This window comes from Triplophysa dalaica, chromosome 16 (genome assembly GCF_015846415.1).
Source record: "Triplophysa dalaica isolate WHDGS20190420 chromosome 16, ASM1584641v1, whole genome shotgun sequence".
Taxonomy (NCBI): domain Eukaryota; kingdom Metazoa; phylum Chordata; class Actinopteri; order Cypriniformes; family Nemacheilidae; genus Triplophysa; species Triplophysa dalaica.
In genome coordinates, this window is record NC_079557.1 from 302,605 (window position 1) to 323,333 (window position 20,729).

The 20,729-nt window shown below is 40.7% G+C and overlaps 2 protein-coding genes and 1 pseudogene across 6 annotated transcripts in view; 2 read left to right on the forward strand and 1 right to left on the reverse strand.

The window, feature by feature from the left end:
- The window catches only part of LOC130438460 (uncharacterized), a 13,156-nt pseudogene extending 2,172 nt beyond the window's left edge, over window positions 1-10,984 (forward strand).
- On the forward strand, window positions 4,857-14,079 carry LOC130437690 (putative methyltransferase NSUN7). The gene is made up of 6 exons (XM_056769166.1): window positions 4,857-4,989; window positions 9,344-9,470; window positions 9,768-9,900; window positions 10,999-11,123; window positions 13,351-13,618; window positions 13,727-14,079. The coding sequence occupies exons 4-6, from the start codon at window positions 11,049-11,051 to the stop codon at window positions 14,077-14,079; spliced, it is 696 nt and encodes a 231-aa protein (XP_056625144.1). The 5' UTR covers window positions 4,857-4,989; window positions 9,344-9,470; window positions 9,768-9,900; window positions 10,999-11,048.
- The window catches only part of LOC130437688 (amyloid beta precursor protein binding family B member 2), a 16,857-nt gene continuing 9,875 nt past the window's right edge, over window positions 13,748-20,729 (reverse strand). For 2 of the 5 annotated variants that reach the window (XM_056769162.1, XM_056769163.1), the window contains exons 9-14: window positions 18,348-18,462; window positions 18,134-18,209; window positions 17,893-17,976; window positions 17,683-17,798; window positions 17,419-17,601; window positions 13,748-16,975 (exon numbers count right to left, since the gene is read on the reverse strand). In XM_056769162.1, coding sequence (XP_056625140.1) covers window positions 16,820-16,975; window positions 17,419-17,601; window positions 17,683-17,798; window positions 17,893-17,976; window positions 18,134-18,209; window positions 18,348-18,462 — 730 coding nt within the window. In that variant the 3' untranslated portion in view covers window positions 13,748-16,819. The remainder of the gene's footprint in view (window positions 16,976-17,418; window positions 17,602-17,682; window positions 17,799-17,892; window positions 17,977-18,133; window positions 18,210-18,347; window positions 18,463-20,729) is intronic. The other 3 variants (XM_056769160.1, XM_056769161.1, XM_056769164.1) reach the window with 2 other exon arrangements.

Genomic DNA, 20,729 nt, shown 5'->3' on the forward strand with positions numbered 1-20,729 from the left:
GACCTAGTAAGAACTCTGGCAGCTGCATTCTGAACTAACTGTAGTTTGTTTATTGATGATACAGGACAAACACTAAGTAGAGCATTACAATAGTCAAGTCTTGAGGTCACAAATGCATGAATAAGCTTTTCTGCGTCTGCAACACATAAACTATTTCGTAATTTGGCAACATTTCTAAGGTGGAAGAAGGCTGTTTTTGTGATATTTGAGATGTGATTTTTAAATGACAGGTTGCCGTCTTATATAACGCCTAGATCTTAAACTGTATTTGTTGGAGAAACAGTGCAGCTTTCAATTTGCAGGCTGTAATCGGAGATATTCTGTTTACATGATTTTGGTTCTATAAGTAATATTTCTGTTTTGCTAGAATTTAAAAGGAGGAAATTACTAGTCATCCAATGTTTTATGTCCTCGATGCACTCTGCCAGTTTGGATAGCTTAAAGGAATCATCTGGTCTTGATGAGATATATAGCAGAGTATCATCTGCATAACAGTGGAAGCTAATTCCATGTTTTCTAATAATGTTGCCGAGGGGCAGCATGTATATGGAGAAAAGCAAGGGTCCTAAAACCGATCCCTGAGGTAGTCCATAATCCGTAAGATTTGATGATTTCCCATTTAAATGGACGTATTGATATCGGTCTGTTAAGTAAGATCTGAACCATTGCAGTGCCTGTCCCTGAATACAGATATAACTGTGTAAACGATCTAATAGTATTTTATGGTCTACAGATTCGAAAGCAGCACTAAGGTCAAGCAGGACTAAGAGTGAGATGTTACCTTTATCTGAAGCAATAAGAAGGTCATTTGTAATTCTAACGAGCACAGTTTCAGTGCTGTGATGCGGTCTGAAGCCAGACTGAAACTTTTCGTTCATGTCATTATTTTGTAGGAAGGTACACAGTTGAGTTGACACTACTTTTTCTAGTATTTTAGACAAGTAAGGGAGATTTGAAATTGGTCTATAGCTTCCAAGTTCATTGGGGTCTAAGTTTGTTTTTTTGATGAGAGGCTTAATTACAGCCAGTTTAAAGGGTCCTGGGACATGTCCTAGATTAATTGACGAGTTGATTATGTTACAAATGGGCTCAATTACAGCAGGTAGTAACTCTTTTAATAAAGCAGTCGGAATGGGGTCTAATAAGCATGTCATCGGTTTGGATGTTGCAATAATTTGAATTAAATCTTCTTGATTTATAGGAGAAAAACACTCTAGCTTTTCTTTTTGGGTGACGGTTGAAACTAATTCTTCCGACACACTTGGAGGTTTGGTTTTAGCTATGTTGTCTCGTATTATTTCGATTTTCTCAGTAAAAAACTTCATGAATTCATTGCTACCAAGGTGCGGCGGAATACCCAGGTCAGGTGGAGTCTGTTTGTTTGTTAGTTTAGCAATTGTACTAAATAAAAACCTTGGATTGTTTTTGTTATTTTCTATGAGGTTACGGAAGTGCTCGGCTTTTGCTGCTTTTAGTGCCTTTTTGTAGTAGTTTGTACTCTCTTTCCATGCAATTTTAAAGACCTCTAATTGGGTTTGTTTCCATTTTCGCTCCAGTTTACGCGTTTCTCTTTTTAGGGCGCGAGTGGTGCTATTGTACCATGTTGCTATGATCTTTTCATTTATCCTTTTTGACTTCATAGGTGCGACCGCTTCTAATGTATTAGAGAAAATAGTGCCCATGTTGCTGGTCATGTCGTCGAGCGATTCTATATTAGTTGGAAATGTTATTAGAGGAGTCAGATCTGGCAGGTTCTTTATGAAACTATCTTTAGTAGTTGAGGTGATTGTTCTACCTTGTCGATAACGAGATATACAACTGATTTCTGCAGTGCGCAGTGTACATGTTATAAGATGGTGATCGGAAACATCGTCGCTTTGAGGTATAACATCGATATTGGTTAGATCGGCTCCGTGAGATATAATCAAGTATAGGGTATGATTAAGGCGATGAGTAGGTCTATTGATGTATTGTGTTACACCACAAGAGTCTAGCAGTTCTTTAAACGCCACAGCTAATGGATCGTTAGCAATATCTACGTGGATATTAAAATCTCCAACAATCAGTACTTTATCGACGTTAACCAATAGATCCGATAAGAAGTCTGCGAACTCTATCAGAAAATTAGTGTAAGGCCCAGGGGGTCTATACACAGTAACCAATGTAAGAGAAAGCACTGTTTTTTTACTTTTATTTGGAACTGTTATGTTCAACACAAGCACTTCAAATGATTTAAATGTATGCATTGTTCTCCGAGTAACGGTAAGAAAGTGTCTAAAGATTGTTGCGACACCACCACCTCGACCAACCGGACGTGGCTCATGAATATAACCGTAGCTTGGAGGAGTAGACTCATTTAGACCGAAGTAATCATTTGTCTTAAGCCAGGTTTCAGTAAGGCAAAGTATATCAAAACTGTTGTCTGTGATCATTTCATTTACAATAACTGCCTTTGGATTTAGTGATCTAATATCAAGTAGCCCAAACTTTAGGCGTTGGTTTTGCTCATTAAATATATTGTCTTTTGGTTTAATCATGATAAGATTTTTTCTCTGACTTTTAAATAAATGATTATTTGGTTGTATTATTCGGGGGACAGACACAGTCTCTATGCATTTGGAAGCAGTAACATTCTTAACAGTTGGGTGAGAGGAACACAGACTATGGTTTAAGTTTGTACTTACTAGTCAAATGGTGCGTAACGTCTTTGAGATGTTGTCAGACAGAATTTCCGCTCCAATGCTGCTGGGGTGCAGGCCGTCGGGGCGGAAGAGCCTTGGTCGCTCCCAGTTATAAGAATAAACCTTCTTGGTTTTGGGATGAAAAAGTGTCCTTTGTTTTATTCAGAATAATAACGATCGCTTATAGCTACAGAATAAGAAAGTGAAAGGTGCAAGATTCATAGTATTGTTTTGCTGTATTCGTTAAATTAGTATTAGATTTATTTGTCTTTTGCTTTCTTTCGTTTTTGAGCAGTTTTGATAAATGCTAATAATCAAGCGTCGAATGAGTTTCGCGTTTGTTGCCACTAGGGGGCGTCTCGAGCTTGCGCCTGGTGCTTAACAACACCACTGCATAGTGACACCAGCAGGGTTTATTCCCGCCCCCTGTCTCTTCTGATTGGATTCATTTGGGTCGTGATCCAGACATATGATTGGATGTTGTTTGTTTAGCGTGTGTTTGATGACTCATGAGTGCATCTGGGGCCCGTTTCAATAAGGAAGTTCAACCAACACCGAGTTAAAATCTGAACTCTGAGTTGATTTACTCAGAGAATCGCTACTCTGAGTTTTCAGTTTCAGAACAGCTGATTTGAGTTAGTTCAATCAACCCTGAGTAAGTTCACTCTAGGTTACGCACGTGCAGCATGGCACTGAAAAGCCATCATCAATTGAGTGAAGATAGCACGATTCACCATGGCAACGGCACGTGACAAAAAGCGCTCTGTTCATTTCTCGCCAATCGAATTGAAGGTACTGTTACAAGCGTAAGGTGAATATTAAGAAAAAAAGAGCAACACAGCCGCAGCAGCAAAAGAAAGAGAGTTGGTGTGGGAGAAAAGTGCTTCACTTGTTAATATGTCAATCACTTTTATATTTATTTTGTTGAAACTGTGAAAATGCGAAATATATTTAACTCTCTCGCTCTCATGTAGGTGCTATCCTTTTGCAATAAAAAGATCTTGGCAGCAGCTGAATATGAAATATACGACGGCGTCGTAAAAAAAAAAAAACATTTCGAGAATAAAGTCGAAATGTTACGAGAATAAACTCGTAATATTTTGAGAAAAATAACAGAATTTCTAGAAACAATGGATGTGGAGGATTTGGTTAAATCCTACTTTAGATTATGATTTAGCAATAAGGAAATTCTTTCTCTGTTGGTGCATCATCACGGAGTTATAATTAGTAAAAGGACACTGCAGCGGTTATGTAGGAAACTGAATTTATTCAGAAGAAAAAATCTGACATGAACTACGAATTAACTCACTGATTCAGATGACGTGCTCAAACATAACTTCAACTCTTAAACTACAACCTTCACGAAAATAAAATACGTATTACGACGAGTTTATTCTCGTAACATTTCGACTTTAATCTCGTAACATTTCGACTTTATTCTCGTAATCTTGAATTTATTTTATTTTTAACGTGCCACTAAAACGCCGTCGTAGAAATACAATAACATCATTTATTCAGGAAAGTTTAAAGAAATAAAATGGTCTTGCTAGTAAGATGCCTGATTGGGCAATGTTAAATATACTTCTTAAACTGGCCATAAAAGTTAAGATAAAACGTCCAAACGGGGCCTCACAATTCTCTCCCGACATAAATATAATTCTCTGCGAATTAATGCAGCTTCCTCTTCTATGGGTTCCTAAATAAACGAACATGCTATTTTAAGTTCTGTGTGACTAAATAGAGCGCGATTAGGAACACGAATCAATAAACAAATGATCTGTTGAAAGCAATTTCAACACCGCTCGCGCTTCGAAAAGGGGGCGGAGATTGTAACAAACCCTAGGTTTGCGGAATAAAACCTGCTCCCGACCAGGTTAGGTTCACGGAGTAGGTTACTCTGGTTACTCACTCGGAGTATAAAATACCTCGATTTCTGAAATGGGCTTGACTTACTCCGTGGTCGCGGGTTTGACATACCTCGCGTTCTGAAACCAAAAACACAGAGTATTCCGTTTTCTGGGGTTGACTTACTCTGAGTTTGCACTTACCCTGCTTTCTGAAACGGGCCCCAGGATCCTTCAGTGGAAAGAGTTTATGATTATAAGGGAAGAATAGATGAGAAGTGTTCACTGTGAAGTGGTTTGGTATTGGAGTTGTTGGATGAGAAGATCTCGTAACATCAGCTTCAGTCTTCACTTCACTTATAAAAGTGTTTTCATGTTTCTTGTGTCTGAATGAACTCTGTGTAGATCAACAGCTGGTGGAGGACGTCTTGATTGACAGCTGCTTCTGTCTCTCTCAGCCAATGGTGAGTGTGATGATTGTGTGCTCAGTTCTGTCTTTATTATAAACATCCCAGAATGCACTGCTGGGGCCCGTTTCACAAAGCAGGGTAAGTGCAAACTCAGAGTAAGTCAACCTCAGAAAACAGAATACTCTGTGTTTTTGGTTTCAGAACGCGAGGTCTGTCAAACCCGTGACCGCGGAGTAAGTCAAGCCCATTTCAGAAATCGAGGTATTTTATACTCCTAGTGAGTAACCAGAGTAACATTCTCCGTGAACCTAACCTGGTCGGGAGCAGGTTTAATTCCGCAAATTTAGGGTTTGATACAATCTCCGCCCCCTTTTCGAAGCGCGAGCGGTGTTGAAATTACATTCGTCATTTGATTATTGATTTGTGTCCTAATCGCGCTCAATTTAGTCACACAGAACTTAAAATGGCTTTTCCGTTTATTCAGAAACCCAGAGAAGAGTAAGCTGCATTAATTCACAGAGAATTATATTTATGTCGGGAGAGAATTGTGAGGCCCCGTTTGGACGTTTTATCTGAACTTTTAAGGCCAGTTTAAGAAGTATATTTAACATTTCCCAATCAGGCATCCTACTAGCAAGAGCATTTTATTTCTTTAAACTTTCCTGAATGAATGATGTTATATTTCTACGGTCCGTGTATCATCTGATCATTTGATTATTCCATTCAATACAACAAACGGGAAAAGAAAAAAACTGTCGATATTACGTTTTTCCGTTTTTCTGTATGCACAACTTTTTTTAAAAAACGATGGTTTTCTTCTTATTTCATCTTAAAACGGGAAATCCAATAAATACATAAACCAAAACGAAATAACGACCCGAAATACTGTTTTTTCATTTTGGGGTAATTTCGCACGGACTTCTGCGCGCGCACGCTTTGCGCATGCGCGTTATGTTAGCGCGGCATCACGCTCTTCACGAATGCGATCGACCAGTTATAATTTACATGTCTTTTAGCTGTACATGTTTCATATTCATGAAGTGTTTATAAATAATGTGACATATCACGAGATGTCGGAAAAAGAGGCCATATGCTCTCTGGGGAACACTGCAACATTATTATGGGCCTGTACAGGCTCTGGCATGTTACCTAAAAACAGTAGCCTAATGCAAGCAAAATCTGCATAAATTATTCACTAGATAGGCATATGACTGCAATCATTTGTCAGGTCATAGGTTAATTTAGCTAAAGTTGATGTAATGTAATGCAAATGACTACACAAAAACCTCACAGTTTCGACACAAACTGAACAATTTTGTGAATTACTCTATAGCAGAACTGTAGTTTTTGCAGGGGGAACCTAATGAATTCGGTTGAGTGACGTTACGGGGGGAGGGGCTGTTCGCGTCACATTACTTATAAATTACAACCGTAATGTATGGATTTACACCTTTGCTGCTAGAAAGCTGTGACTAACTGTTCACTTAAATGTAACATATTAAAATCAATAATGCTGACAAACTTCGACTGTATAAGCTCTGGAATGTATTGTATGTGAACGTTAGGCATTGTCCAATATTATATTTTTGAGATATTTTTCACCGTCATGTCCTCCTCTCTCAGTGTGACTCTTTTAACGGGAGTGAAAAGTACAAACGAAGCAAATGTAAATGCATCCATTTCGAGTTACGCAAGATCGCATTGCACTTGTCCCTGTTACTTCACCCTAACCCACATACTAACCCTTACCTAACTCATATAAACTACATATGATTGTTAAACTTGCTAAAAAACAGAGTTGCGTGCTGACGTCAGACTGGAAACACCAAGGATTTAATGAGAGCCGATCCCGGTAAACGGCTGTGCATTGCGCAAATCGTGCGCGCGCAGAAGTCCGTGCGAAATTACCCCAAAATGAAAAAACAGTATTTCGGGTCGTTATTTCGTTTTGGTTTATGTATTTATTGGATTTCCCGTTTCAAGATGAAATAAGAAGAAAAACATAGTTTTCCCCAAAAGTTGTGCATACAGAAAAACGAAAAAACGAAATATCGACAGTTTTTTTCTTTTCCCGTTTGTTGTATTGAATGGAATAATCAAATGATCAGATGATACACGGACCTTCTACGACGGCGTTTTAGTGCCACGTTAAAAATAAAATAAATTCAAGATTACGAGAATAAAGTCGAAATGTTACGAGAATAAAGTCGAAATGTTTTTTTTACGACACCGTCGTATATTTCATATTCAGCTGCAGTCAAAATCTTTTTATTGCAGAAGGATATCACCTACATGAGAGCGAGAGAGTTAAATATAATTCTTATTTTCACAGTTTCAACAAAATAAATATTAAAGTGATTGACATATAAACTTGCGCATTAACACGTGAAGCACTTTTCTCTCACGCTAACTCTCTTTCTTTTGCTGGTGTGGCTGTGTTGCTCTTTTATATGAATATGTGTCATATTCACTGTACACTTGTAACAGTTCCTTCAGTTCCATTGACGAGAAATGAAAACAGCGCTTTTTGTCACGTGCCGTTGCCATGGTGACTCGTGCTATCTTCACTCAATTGATGATGGCTTTTCATCGCCATGCTGCACGCGCGTAACCTAGAGTGAACTTACTCAGAGTGGACTGAACTCAAATCAGCTGGTCTGAAACTGAAAACTCAGAGTAAATCAACTCAGAGTTCAGATTTAAACTCGGTGTTGGTTGAACTTCCTTATTGAAAAGTGCCCCTGGTGTATCAATCTGACCTCTGATTGTGTGCTTTACCCACATTCAGCTGAACACACACACACACACACACTGAAACACACACACACGCGCACACTGATACACACACACGCGCACACTGATACACAAACATACACACACTGATGCACACACACAGACACACACACACAGACTCATACACTGATACACAAACACACACACACACATACACTCGCACAATGATACACAAACACACACACGCGCACACTGATACACACACACGCGCACACTGATACACAAACATACACACACTGATGCACACACACAGACACACACACACAGACTCATACACTGATACACAAACACACACACACACATACACTCGCACAATGATACACAAACACACACACGCGCACACTGATACACACACACACACGCGCACACTGATACACAAACATACACACACACACACGCGCACACTGATACACAAACATACACACACTGATGCACAGACACACACACACAGACTCACACACACAGACTCACACACTGATACACAAACACACACACACATACACTCGCACAATGATACACAAACACACACACATACACTCGCACTCTGGTACACAAACACACACACACTGATGCACACACACAGACACACAGACTCACACACTGATACACAAACACACACACACACACACACACACACAGACACACACATTCACTCGCACACTGATAGACACACACACACACACTCGCACAATGATACACAAACTTACACACATACACTCACACACTGGTACACAAACACACACACACACACTGATACACAAACACACTGATGCACACACACACACAGACTCACACACTGATAGACAAACACACACACACAGACACTGATGTACACACACACACACAGACTCACACACTGATACACAAACACACACACACACATACACTCGCACACTGATACACAAACACACGCACACTGATGCACACACAGACTCACACACTGATACATAAACACACACACACACATACACTCGCACACTGATACACAAACACACGCACACTGATGCACACACAGACTCACACACTGATACACAAACACACACACACAGACTCACACACTGATACACAAACACACACACAGACTCACACACTGATACACAAACATACACACACAGACTCACACACTGATACACAAACACACACACAGACTCACACACTGATACACAAACATACACACACAGACTCACACACTGATACACAAACACACACACAGACTCACACACTGATACACACACACACACACATACACTCGCACACTGATACACAAACACACACACACTGATACACATAACACACACACAGACTCACAGACTGATACACACACACACTCACAGACTGATATACAAAACACGTTCATACACTCAAAGATTGGTACACAAACACACGTACAGACTTACACACTCTAACCCTAAACACAGACTCACAGACTGATATACAAACACACACACACACACTCACAGACTGATATACAAACACGTACATACACTCACAGATTGGTACACATACACACTCAACACTGACATACACACTGACATACACACTCACACACTGACACACACACACACACACACACACATAATCTGTTACTTTGTTGTGTTTCTGTGTGTGCTGTCAGATGATTGGATGAGTTTGGTGTCAGTCATGTTGGCAGATTTACTGGACAGGAAGTTCCTCCCACGCATTCAAACAGCCAATCAGGAGCGAGTTCAGGAGGTGAGAGAGGTGGAGGCGTGTCTGCTCAGGTGAGCCAACTCCTCAATTCTGTGTGTGAGAATATACAACATACTAACGTAACATCAACAACACACACACACACACACAACCAATGAAATGCTGCCAGGTGCGTGTGTGTGTGTTAATGAGATGTTGTGTGATTATTGTTTGACAACAACACAGTGTTTGTGTGTTTGGGAGATCAGACGTTAACACACAGAGGTGAAATACAGAGAACTCTCCAGACACTGAGCTGTAAGAGTGAGTCTGAACTTCATCTCTCTGACACATACACAACACTGACACGTGTGTGTTGTGTGTTTCAGATGTGAATCTCCTGTCAGACTCTCTTCACACTCTTGATGTGAGTGATGTGCGTCTGCAGAAGGTTGCTGTGATGTTACTCTTCTCTGTCTGCTCTCAGAAACCCTGTAGATTTTATACTGCAGGAAGATGCAGGTACACAAACACAGACACACAGTGATGTGCAGCTTTAAAGCTGAACTTGTGTTGTGTTGTTAAAGGTTCAGATATTGTGGACTCAGGACTGATGCTGGTTGTGTGTCAGGGTTCAGTCTCTCCAGATAAACTCCAGTCGCTCACGTGTCAACAGAGACGAGACCTGCAGCGAGTGCTCATGTGTGTGTGTGTGTGTGTGAGTCATTAGTTACTGTCATTAAATGACTTATTAAGGGATTGCTCTGTTTTTTCTGTAATTTAATGAAAGTTACTTCTGATGTAATTCAACTAAATACTGTGTGTAATAGATTTGTGTGCAATATTTGAATGACATCACCATTAAAAGTCTAACTTAAACATCCATGCACACTGTAGTAGAGTAGGCGGGGTGAGACCGTGGTTCGAGTCCGGTGAGTAATTGTGAATAAGCGCCAGCTGTGCGCACACCGGCCTCGAATCACGTAGGAGATAGGGAGCATATAAAAGGAACGAGCGACCGGACCGTCAGAGAGAGGACCGGGCCCGAACTTGTGTTAAGTTTATATTTATGTTCTTGTGTTTTGTATTTATGTTTTGTTCGCCCGCGGTCGTCCGTGAGGGGTGCGTGCGTGCGTGCGTGCGTGTGTGCGTGCGTGTGTGTGTGTGTGCGTGCGTGTGTGTGAGTGTGCGTGCGTGCGTGTGTGTGTGTGTGTGTGTGTGTGCGTGCGTGCGTGTGTGCGTGCGTGTGCGTGTGTGTGTGTGTATAGTTCCTAAGGTGTGTGCACTGGTGTACTCGACCTGTTCTGTGTACTCTGAGGAGAACGAGGAGCTGGTGAACCGTGTTCTGAGAGAATCACAGGAGAATGACTCCACAGCGCCGCCCTACAGGTCTTTATACAGCAGTGTGATCACAGATGTTAAATGATGTGATGTGTTCAAATTCATAAATGAAATAAATCATGTTTAAAGTTTTCTTTCAGGGTTTGAGTCGTTATCACTTCACTTATATTTGTTTAGCAGACACTTTTATCCAAAGAGACTTACTGTAATGATGAACTATTGTTTAATAATGTTGATATTAAGTCTGTGACATGTTCTCATTGTGTGTGTGTGCGTCAGGTTGTGTGATCCAGGTCTCTTGCAGGTGTCTGTCATTGAGGAATCGGGAGATGAAGATGAATTTGTTCAGGTTCGAAGCATCTGGTGACAGTAATGGATGTTTTCTGGCGCTGCTCACACGACAGGTACACTTCAGATAGTTTCTGTGGATTATTGATTTATAGATTATATTACACCTCACAGCGACACACACAACCATCAGAGGACAATAATATCAATGCTTGTATGTTCGTGTTTTCATGTGAGAGATGTTTTGTTTGTGATGGGAGAGGTTGTGAATTATTCAGTGTGTTTGTGTGTGTGCGTGTGTGTGTGTGTGTGTCACGCACACAGACTTCATATTAGAGGTCTTCATGGTTCCACTTGGGTCCAAAAACCAGAAACCTGACCCAAGATACGAGCGGGTCGGGTCTCAAACTTTTGACTGGGGTTGTTTAATGCACATATACACTCACCTAAATGATTATTATGAACACCTGTTCAATTTCTCATTAATGTAATTATGGTGGTGGTGTAATGGTGTGGGGGATGTTTTCTTGGCACACTTTAGGTCCCTTAGTGCCAATTGGGCATCGTTTATGTAAGGCTGGTGCCAAGGTGTCCGCACCAAAAGGGCACCATATCCCGGGAAACACAGAACTTCATCCAATACATGAACTCCCCGCAGAGTTTGCATCTCCATCTCAGACAGCTTATAACAATGAATGATGATTACCAACTCACACCTTTACATCTGTTCTCTTCCCCCCCCTCTCATCTCTCTCCAACTGAACTCAGAGCAATTCAATGCTCACCCATGAACTGGATTTGACAAATATCATATCTTATAAGAACAAAGAATCTTCATATGCATGTTTGGTATCATTTGAAGTGTCTCAGTGCGATTGGTACAATGGTCTCATATCCACAGCAGTGGAGCAGATCATAACAGAGGTTTGAGGCTTTAAAGATATTCTGCTCACTGTTGAGGTTGTGTCTTCATGCAAATGCCCATTTGTGGCCTGATCAGATCCAGGACAGAGTCCTTTACAATGTCAATTGTTGTTGTGTGGAGGAAGGGTATTTTGGTCTGGGTATTTAAGGGAAGCAGGCAAAATGTTCTGGGGAATTCTTACTATGATGAACCCCACGGTGCCTTCAGACACACAGCACTGTGTTTTTTGCGATCGCATCTTTTTCTATTGTCAGGTGTGCGTCTTAGACTCGTAGACTAATCTTTGAGGATTTGATGTTTTTGTTTTTGTATTCTCTGAATTGAATTGTAATTGGCAAGAAACATTTACCTGACTAATAAATTGTCATGTTTGAATTGTTCCGCAGTATTCTGATTTTATGAACTTTAGTAGATCACACTATATCCTTTGTTAGCGCACATCTACGTTCAGGTTAGTGAAGGACTAAAATCCTGTATTAGGTGGAGTATTGGGGCACGCCAGCTGAGATTTTAGAGCTCCTGCTAACTACTTGGCATTAGTTAAGTGTACTTAGACCGTAGGGGCCAATGTTTCCCTTTAGAACAACACATATGTTGTCTGACCAATCTAAATGAGAAAAGTCTCAAACCTCTGGTTATTGAAATATTATTCTAACTAAGTGTACATAGGAAACTATGGCATGATTATACAAAGCTACCATCAGAGGAAGTAAGATTGGTCTATTTATCTCTATGGAGTGGTCATGACCTCTGGTTAGAAATAATCATTACTTTGATTAAGTTTTTATAGTCTAAGGGAACTAGATAAAATAATGCTTTCTGAGTGTTACTAGTCATAGAACCTCTGGCAGTGACCAAGACTGACGAGTTTGTGACCGTGAGATCCGCGTGTAACGGCCGGCGTGAGACTCTAAGCATGAATCGGATGAAGGAGTGTAATTTACAATAAGGCAGAAGAATCAAACATTGACCAAAATTGCATGATTATTATCACGTATAATAATCATATACAAATAATATCATTCAACAAGGTTTCCATTTTATCTTTTGGAGTCAGATAAGTTACGCAAAGTTAAAATAACATTAACTATAACAACCCAGAGCGCTGGAAAGACAGAACGCGCGAATGCCTTCGCCATGCCACTTGGACTTCACCATTGGGCCAGTGGGTGGTTCTTCTTTTGTCACATATTTCACCACCTTACATTTAAATGTGGAGATGGTGGTCTAGTGGGTTAAACCACTGAACCGGTAAATCAAAGGTTGCTGGTTCGATCCCAGCAGCCACCACCAGTGTGTCCTTGAGCAAGACACTTTACTCCATGTTGCTTGTATTAGTATGGTGTTCCTAATAATCCTTAAGGTGAGTGTACATGTTTACTGTGTTTTTTTTTATCTGTGTTTTTGATCTTTTACAGCCTGAAGCAGAAGCGACAGAGACACCTCACGATGTTCTCGCTCGAGCTGCTGCCAAAGGCTTGTTACATGACGTCCTTCCAAACCAGCCAATCAAAAGGCACGGGTGTGGCCGGAGGTCCCGCAGAGCACCTGTCAAGCAAAGGCATTCTAAGCAGACACGCCCACATCCATCCCAGAGCGACCAATCACGTCTAGAGGAGTTTATACATCGTGAGATGAGTGGAGACAGTCATCTAAACAGCAGCGGATCATCACATCCATCACAGAGTATTGAGATCATAACACAGAACATTTACCTTCAAGATATTATCTTGGATCTCTAGTGGTTCATTTCAAATCACAATTCACCGGGTGTTTTATCTTTTATTTCTTAAGATAACTCGGCTGGTTCTCAACGGCCCGCTCAGGGTGTCTTCTCCAGGACAGGCCCCGCCCCAAGCCCCACCTCTTTCTCCACATCATCCCAGAGGAGTTTGAAGCATCCGGGTGTGGCTTCAGTATCCTTCAGTGTTACTCCGCTGAAAGGACGTCAGGAGGTGCTGCGGCTGGCGACCATCACGTTTCCCCCGGTCATCTTCCCAAAGAATGTTCTGCCTTCTGTGAGGAGACGCCACGCCCTTCCTGCGCTGCGGTCAGACCCCGGACACACATACCTGCAGTGCAGCATCGGCCCTCGACCATCGACCCTCCCTCAGAGCCTCTTCAGAGCCAGTCTTCACCATGTGTAGCAGAAGCAGTAGACCATCTGGAGATTTCTCACCAACTGATTCTTGCATCTGACTAAAACCGCCCAAATGTGTCCTCAAGGAAGGTGGAGTACCTGTCAGTACAATTGAAGAGGAACCTAATGTTCCAAATATGGTCAGAGGCGTTACATTTCCCTCACACGCTTGCAGTATTCCACCAATCACTACACACTGGTTGACTGGCCAATCAGAGCACACCTCGCTTTTCAGAACCATGAGCTTTGTTAAACAGAGGAGATACAAACATGCACAGTGTGTGGAAAATACAGCGTTTATCAACCTTAAATACTGTATACACATTGAGTTACATGTAAAACAAACCATAATATTCATATTAGCCGTGTCACATGACCTCTTTAACTGTTCATGGAAGGATTCAATTCATTATATTCAGAAGTCTGTGATCATGAATATGATGAGTATGAAAGAGGTGGCTTGAATTTCTTGTATTTTAGCACTTTAAATAAAAATGCTTCGACAATTTAAGAAGAACCCAATGTGTTTATGAACGTTCATTGTCAATTAAATGTTCTTCAGGCACATTTGTTCTCATTAATGTTATTTCTTCATTATTTTCTTTTTCCGTTTCCCCAAGAGAATATTCAATATTTGGCAAAATTAGATAACCAAACTTAACCATATTTAAAACGTAAGAGTTAAGTAATAATAACTCAAGATATTTCAGCCTGATAAGACAATAAGAAAAACATCATATTTAAATGTTTTTAAAAACAGAGTTATGTGTTCATTAATGGATTCCTACTCATCAGGGGTTGTTGTTTTATTGAGAGATGTTCGTTCTGTCATCTGTCTTCATTCATTTGCTCGATATTTCTGTCACCAAATGTTGCCTCCAGAAACAATCATAGATGAATCAGTTGATAATTTCAAGATATTATTAATATTCCATCTGTAATATCATATTGTGTGGTAAATGAGGTTAGGTTTGGAGTTTTCCACATAATTTCCTTGTAACCGGAAGTGTCAAATAAAACAATTCACAACCATAACCACCATCTCAATCTTAATAACATAAACATCTTTAAGTTTTTCCTCAGATAAAAGAATCAACACTTTTCTCCAGACAGGTATTGTCTTGGTTTCAACACTTCTTCTATTTCTATATGATTTAACGCTTCGTTGGTTCCTCGCTGCTTTGAAAGAATGAAACTTGTGAAAAGCACAATGTAAATCAAATTGAATGATCTGAAAACGTTTTGAATGAGATTTGCTTTAGCCGTTTGTTTTGTGGTCATTCTGATGAAACTCTTGTACATCTTTCAGGTTTTGTCCGTATACTAAACGTTTGACCGAGAATGCAAAGATATCCTGGATATATAAAAAAGAACTTTGAACAATGTGTCTTATTGATTTTATTTGTATCTTTTATAATCTTCCAACAATTTACTGTAAACATGTTTATGTGTTTTGTTATGAGCATGAAGAGAAATGAGTTGTTTACTGTCTGTAAGTATTCAGCTCACACACAGAACTGCTCATTTATTATTAGTTTGTAATCTTTTACTTTCTAAACACCGGTGATAAAGCAGAGAGAGCACTTTTGTTTGGATGAAGTTTATTTGAAGTTGAGAAGAGTTGACATGAATATGGTGTATAAATGAATGTGCTTTAGCTCTTCTTAGATTTGAAACAGATGTGAAATATATTCTACACAATTGTTCCGTAGCGTCTGCTGTCGATTCTTTCTCATGTGTACGTGCTTCTGAATGAAAGTGTCTGTTTAATAAATACATGTAAATGTTTCTCTTTCAAATCTCATTTCTGCCTAAAACACAAATCTTCAACAGCAATAAAACTCTCCATATTCAACTGAAATCCAGATCAGACACATACTGACAAACAGCGTTTGATGTAAAGATCAGAAAGGATTCAAGTATAGAACAAAGTAAAAATCCACACATATTGTAATGATAATAGAGCAAAATATTTCAAATTCACATAAAAAAAGATAGAAAGACAGAGGAGCTTGACATGACGTCAGTTAAATACTCTCTGACTGGAACGAGTCATGTGTGTAGACAACATTAGTGTAAAAACATCTCAATTTTGTCATCATTTATTCTCTCGTGTGTTTATAAACCTGTGTCTCTATTTTTTCAGTAGAACACAAACAAAGATATTTTGAGAAATGTCCCAGTGGTTTCGTGTTCATACAATGGGGTTCAGTGTTGTTTGATTATCAACATTCTTCAAAATATCTTCTTTGTGTTCTGAAGAAGAAAGAAACTCATACGGGTTTGACATGACATGAGGATGAAGAAATGATGACAGAATTCATCAATCTAAGATTTTACCTTTAAACTAAAGGAGTGTGTTCATGGTCAGGAAAAGCATTCATCTTGTGATTTCTGAAGACGCAGATATTAAAGTTCAGCTCTGGTGTATTATGATGATGATGAGGATGATGATGTAGATATTGTGACATCAGTGATGGGAACACGTTACACAAACCTTTCCTCACCAGGAAAATGTCCATTCAAAATAATAATAAAATAATAATAATAGAGAGAGAATGTGAGTGTGTGATGGTGTAAGGCAGAGACATGCTTCATTCAGCATCTGACATGACTGAGGTCAAAGTTCAAAGGTGAAATGAGTTTCATAAAGCGCTGTGTAAAGTCTCATCCGGATCCCTGTGAGTTCAGGTTCACATTGATCTTGCATACACACCCCGGCTGTTCTTCAACGCTCCTCTGTTCTGTCATTGGTGTGGAACGTCAGGGGCGGGTTTCTTTTTCAGAGTGTCTATGATTGATTGAACGCCTCGCTTCATGCTGGACGTCACACGGCGCGTGACTGAGTCGGCATGGGCCGGAGCTGAAGAGCTGCTTTTCCCCAGACACTTCTGATATCTTAACTGAACCCAGAGAGAGAGAGAGAGAGAGAGAGAGAGAGAGAGAGAGAGAGAGAGAGAGAGAGAGAGAAAGAGAGCGAGAGAGACAGAGAGAGAGAGAGAGAGAGAGAGACAGAGAGAGAGAGAGAGAGAGAGACAGAGAGAGAGACAGAGAGAGAGAGAGACAGAAAGAGAGAGAGAGACAGAGAGCGAGAGAGAGAGAGAGAGAGACAGAGAGAGAGAGAGACAGAAAGAGAGAGAGAGAGTGAGAGAGAGTGACAGAGAGAGAGAGAGACAGAGAGAGAGAGAGACAGAGAGAGAGAGAGAGAGTGACAGAGAGAGAGAGAGAGAGAGAGAGAGAGAGAGAGAGAGAGATAGAGATAGAGATATAGAGAGAGAGAGTGAGAGTTCAAATAAACACAAAGTACAACCCTTATAAAAAGTGTGTGTGCATGTGTTTGACTCACCACACATGCAGACTGCATGGCCTCGGACACGCCTCCAGCATTGGGATCACACCAGAACACGTGACACTGAAAGTGCTGCTTTCCTGTGTCCATGATGAACGCAAAAATGTGGACGTCACGGCCGACACCCATGAAGCAGAGAAAGCGTACGCGACACTCCACCAACACATCCTCCTCTTCTTCCTGTGCAATGAAATCACACAAATAAACATCACTCACATGTCAATGACATCATCACAGCGGACGAGGCGATCTCTCTCTCACCTTCTCTTTAAAAACAGTAATGGAGGCATCAGCGATGTTCAGTAGGACGGGGGTCCAGTCCTCTTTCCCTGCACTTGACATCAGACTGTTGATCGCTCTGTTGATCATATCCATCCCTGAAACACAACACAGGACATCTGAATGTAGAGAGAGCTCTATGTGTGAGTGTCAGTGTCCGCGTGAGTGTGAGTGTGTTTGAGTGTGTTTCACCTGTAGGTCTCAGCACCGATGTGCTTCCCAGGTACAGCACATGGAAGCTCTGCTGTAGTTTCATCTTTGGTGTTGATAACTCTACTGAGAAACAGAGAAATACACACGCATGAGAAACACACGCATGAGTAACACACGCATGAGAAACACACGCATGAGTAACACACGCCTTCTTCACATCACATGTGACAGCAGTGCTGTGATGTTATGTGTGGTTTGAATGGTAATGTGAAGCTCAAACCTCTTAGAGGAACATCAGAAGTGATGTGAGATGAAGATTCAACAGCAGAACTCAAACTCCTCCGCTCAGCCATAATCTGAAAAAAAACGCACACAACTGAGAAAACACACACACACACACTCCATCTGATATTCACAAGTCAGTCTGACTGACACACACACTCAGAAGCATTAGAGAAGTGAATACTGAGTCATCATAGAGGTCTGGGTCTCACCTTTGTACAGATCTGTGTCAGACTGCTGCCGATGGGTTCTGCTGGACCGTCACATTCATACACATGACATTTTAACACACGCGTGTTCTTGTCTTGTGCCACATATGCAAAATCCCTAAAACACAGAGACACGCGTCTGAGAATCTGTGAATTATGAACCACTTCACGAGTTTGACTCGCAGATATTAAGGTGGCACGGATAGTATGCGTATGTGGCGTGCTGTCCCGGGGCGAGGGCTTTGAGATCAGTGTGTACCCAAACCCAGAGCACCCGCTGGTCCTGAGGTGAAACAGACTAGAGGTGTGGAGGAGGGATGTTGTGTGACATTCAGGAGGCAAGACAGCTTGACTATTTATATGGCTGATAGGACGATTGCTGTGATTGTTTATTGAAAGCCAGCCGACGTGGCTCCTCCTGAACCTTACAGATAAAACATCATTTAAAATGAGTCAGTGAATAAGAATCAATCTGTCCTCAGAGGCTAGAAATATATCACACAAATGATTCTGTTGTGTGTGTACTGTCTTCACATTGTGTGCAGTTCTTCAGACACAAAAATCAGGATACAGATTTGGAAGCCATAGAACATAACACTCACACACATCAGCACTCGCACACAAACACGTGCGTACGCACACACTTTCAATAGTAGTGAGACAGACTGTAATGATCTACACTCACACACACACACATGTTTTATAGGGTCTTTCCATTCACACAATATTTTCATAATGTACAGATTGTCTAGTATATCCCTTTACTGTCACACCACACCACACCACACCTGAACCAAACCATCACACAAACCATCACCCAAACCATCAAACAAACCATCACGCAAACCATCACACAAACCATCACACAAACCATCACACAAACCACAAACCATCACCCAAACCATCAAACAAACCATCACGCAAACCATCAGGCAAACCATCACGCAAACCATCACGCAAACCATCACACAAACCATCACACAAACCACAAACCATCACCCAAACCATCACACAAACCATCACACAAACCATCACCCAAACCATCAAACAAACCATCAAACAAACCATCATACAAACCATCAAACAAACCATCACACAAACCATCACCCAAACCATCACACAAACCATCAAACAAACCATCACACAAACCATCACCCAAACCATCAAACAAACCATCAAACAAACCATCAAACAAACCATCACACAAACCATCACCCAAACCATCACACAAACCATCAAACAAACCATCACACAAACCATCACCCAAACCATCAAACAAACCATCAAACAAACCATCAAACAAACCATCATACAAACCATCAAACAAACCATCAAACACACCATCATACAAACCATCACCCAAACCATCAAACAAACCATCACACAAACCATCACCCAAACCATCACCCAAACCATCAAACAAACCATCACACAAACCATCAAACAAACCATCATACAAACCATCAAACAAACCATCACACAAACCATCACCCAAACCATCACCCAAACCATCACCCAAACCATCACACAAACCACAAACCATCACCCAAACCATCACACAAACCATCACCCAAACCATCACCCAAACCATCACCCAAACCATCACACAAACCACAAACCATCAAACAAACCATCACACAAACCATCACCCAAACCATCAAACAAACCATCAAACAAACCATCACACAAACCATCAAACAAACCATCAAACAAACCATCATACAAACCATCAAACAAACCATCAAACAAACCATCACACAAACCATCACACAAACCATCACCCAAACCATCAAACAAACCATCACACAAACCATCATACAAACCATCAAACAAACCATCACACAAACCATCACCCAAACCATCACACAAACCATCACCCAAACCATCAAACAAACCATCAAACAAACCATCATACAAACCATCAAACAAACCATCACACAAACCATCACCCAAACCATCACACAAACCATCACCCAAACCATCACACAAACCATCACACAAACCATCACCCAAACCATCAAACAAACCATCACACAAACCATCAAACAAACCATCAAACAAACCATCATACAAACCATCAAACAAACCATCACGCAAACCATCACGCAAACCATCACACAAACCATCACCCAAACCATCACACAAACCATCACCCAAACCATCACACAAACCATCACCCAAACCATCAAACAAACCATCAAACAAACCATCACCCAAACCATCACACAAACCATCACACAAACCATCACCCAAACCATCAAACAAACCATCATACAAACCATCAAACAAACCATCATACAAACCATCAAACAAACCATCACACAAACCATCAAACAAACCATCAAACAAACCATCACACAAACCATCACACAAACCATCACCCAA

What these genes read in the sequence shown, in the direction of transcription:
- LOC130437690 (XM_056769166.1), top strand. Translation starts at nt 11,049, where the DNA reads ATGAAGATGAATTTGTTCAGGTTCGAAGCATCTGGTGACAGTAATGGA. An exon ending in TGGCGCTGCTCACACGACAG is followed by an intron (nt 11,124 to 13,350) that starts GTACACTTCAGA and finishes GATCTTTTACAG; the next exon opens with CCTGAAGCAGAAGCGACAGA. An exon ending in ATCATCACATCCATCACAGA is followed by an intron (nt 13,619 to 13,726) that starts GTATTGAGATCA and finishes TTATTTCTTAAG; the next exon opens with ATAACTCGGCTGGTTCTCAA.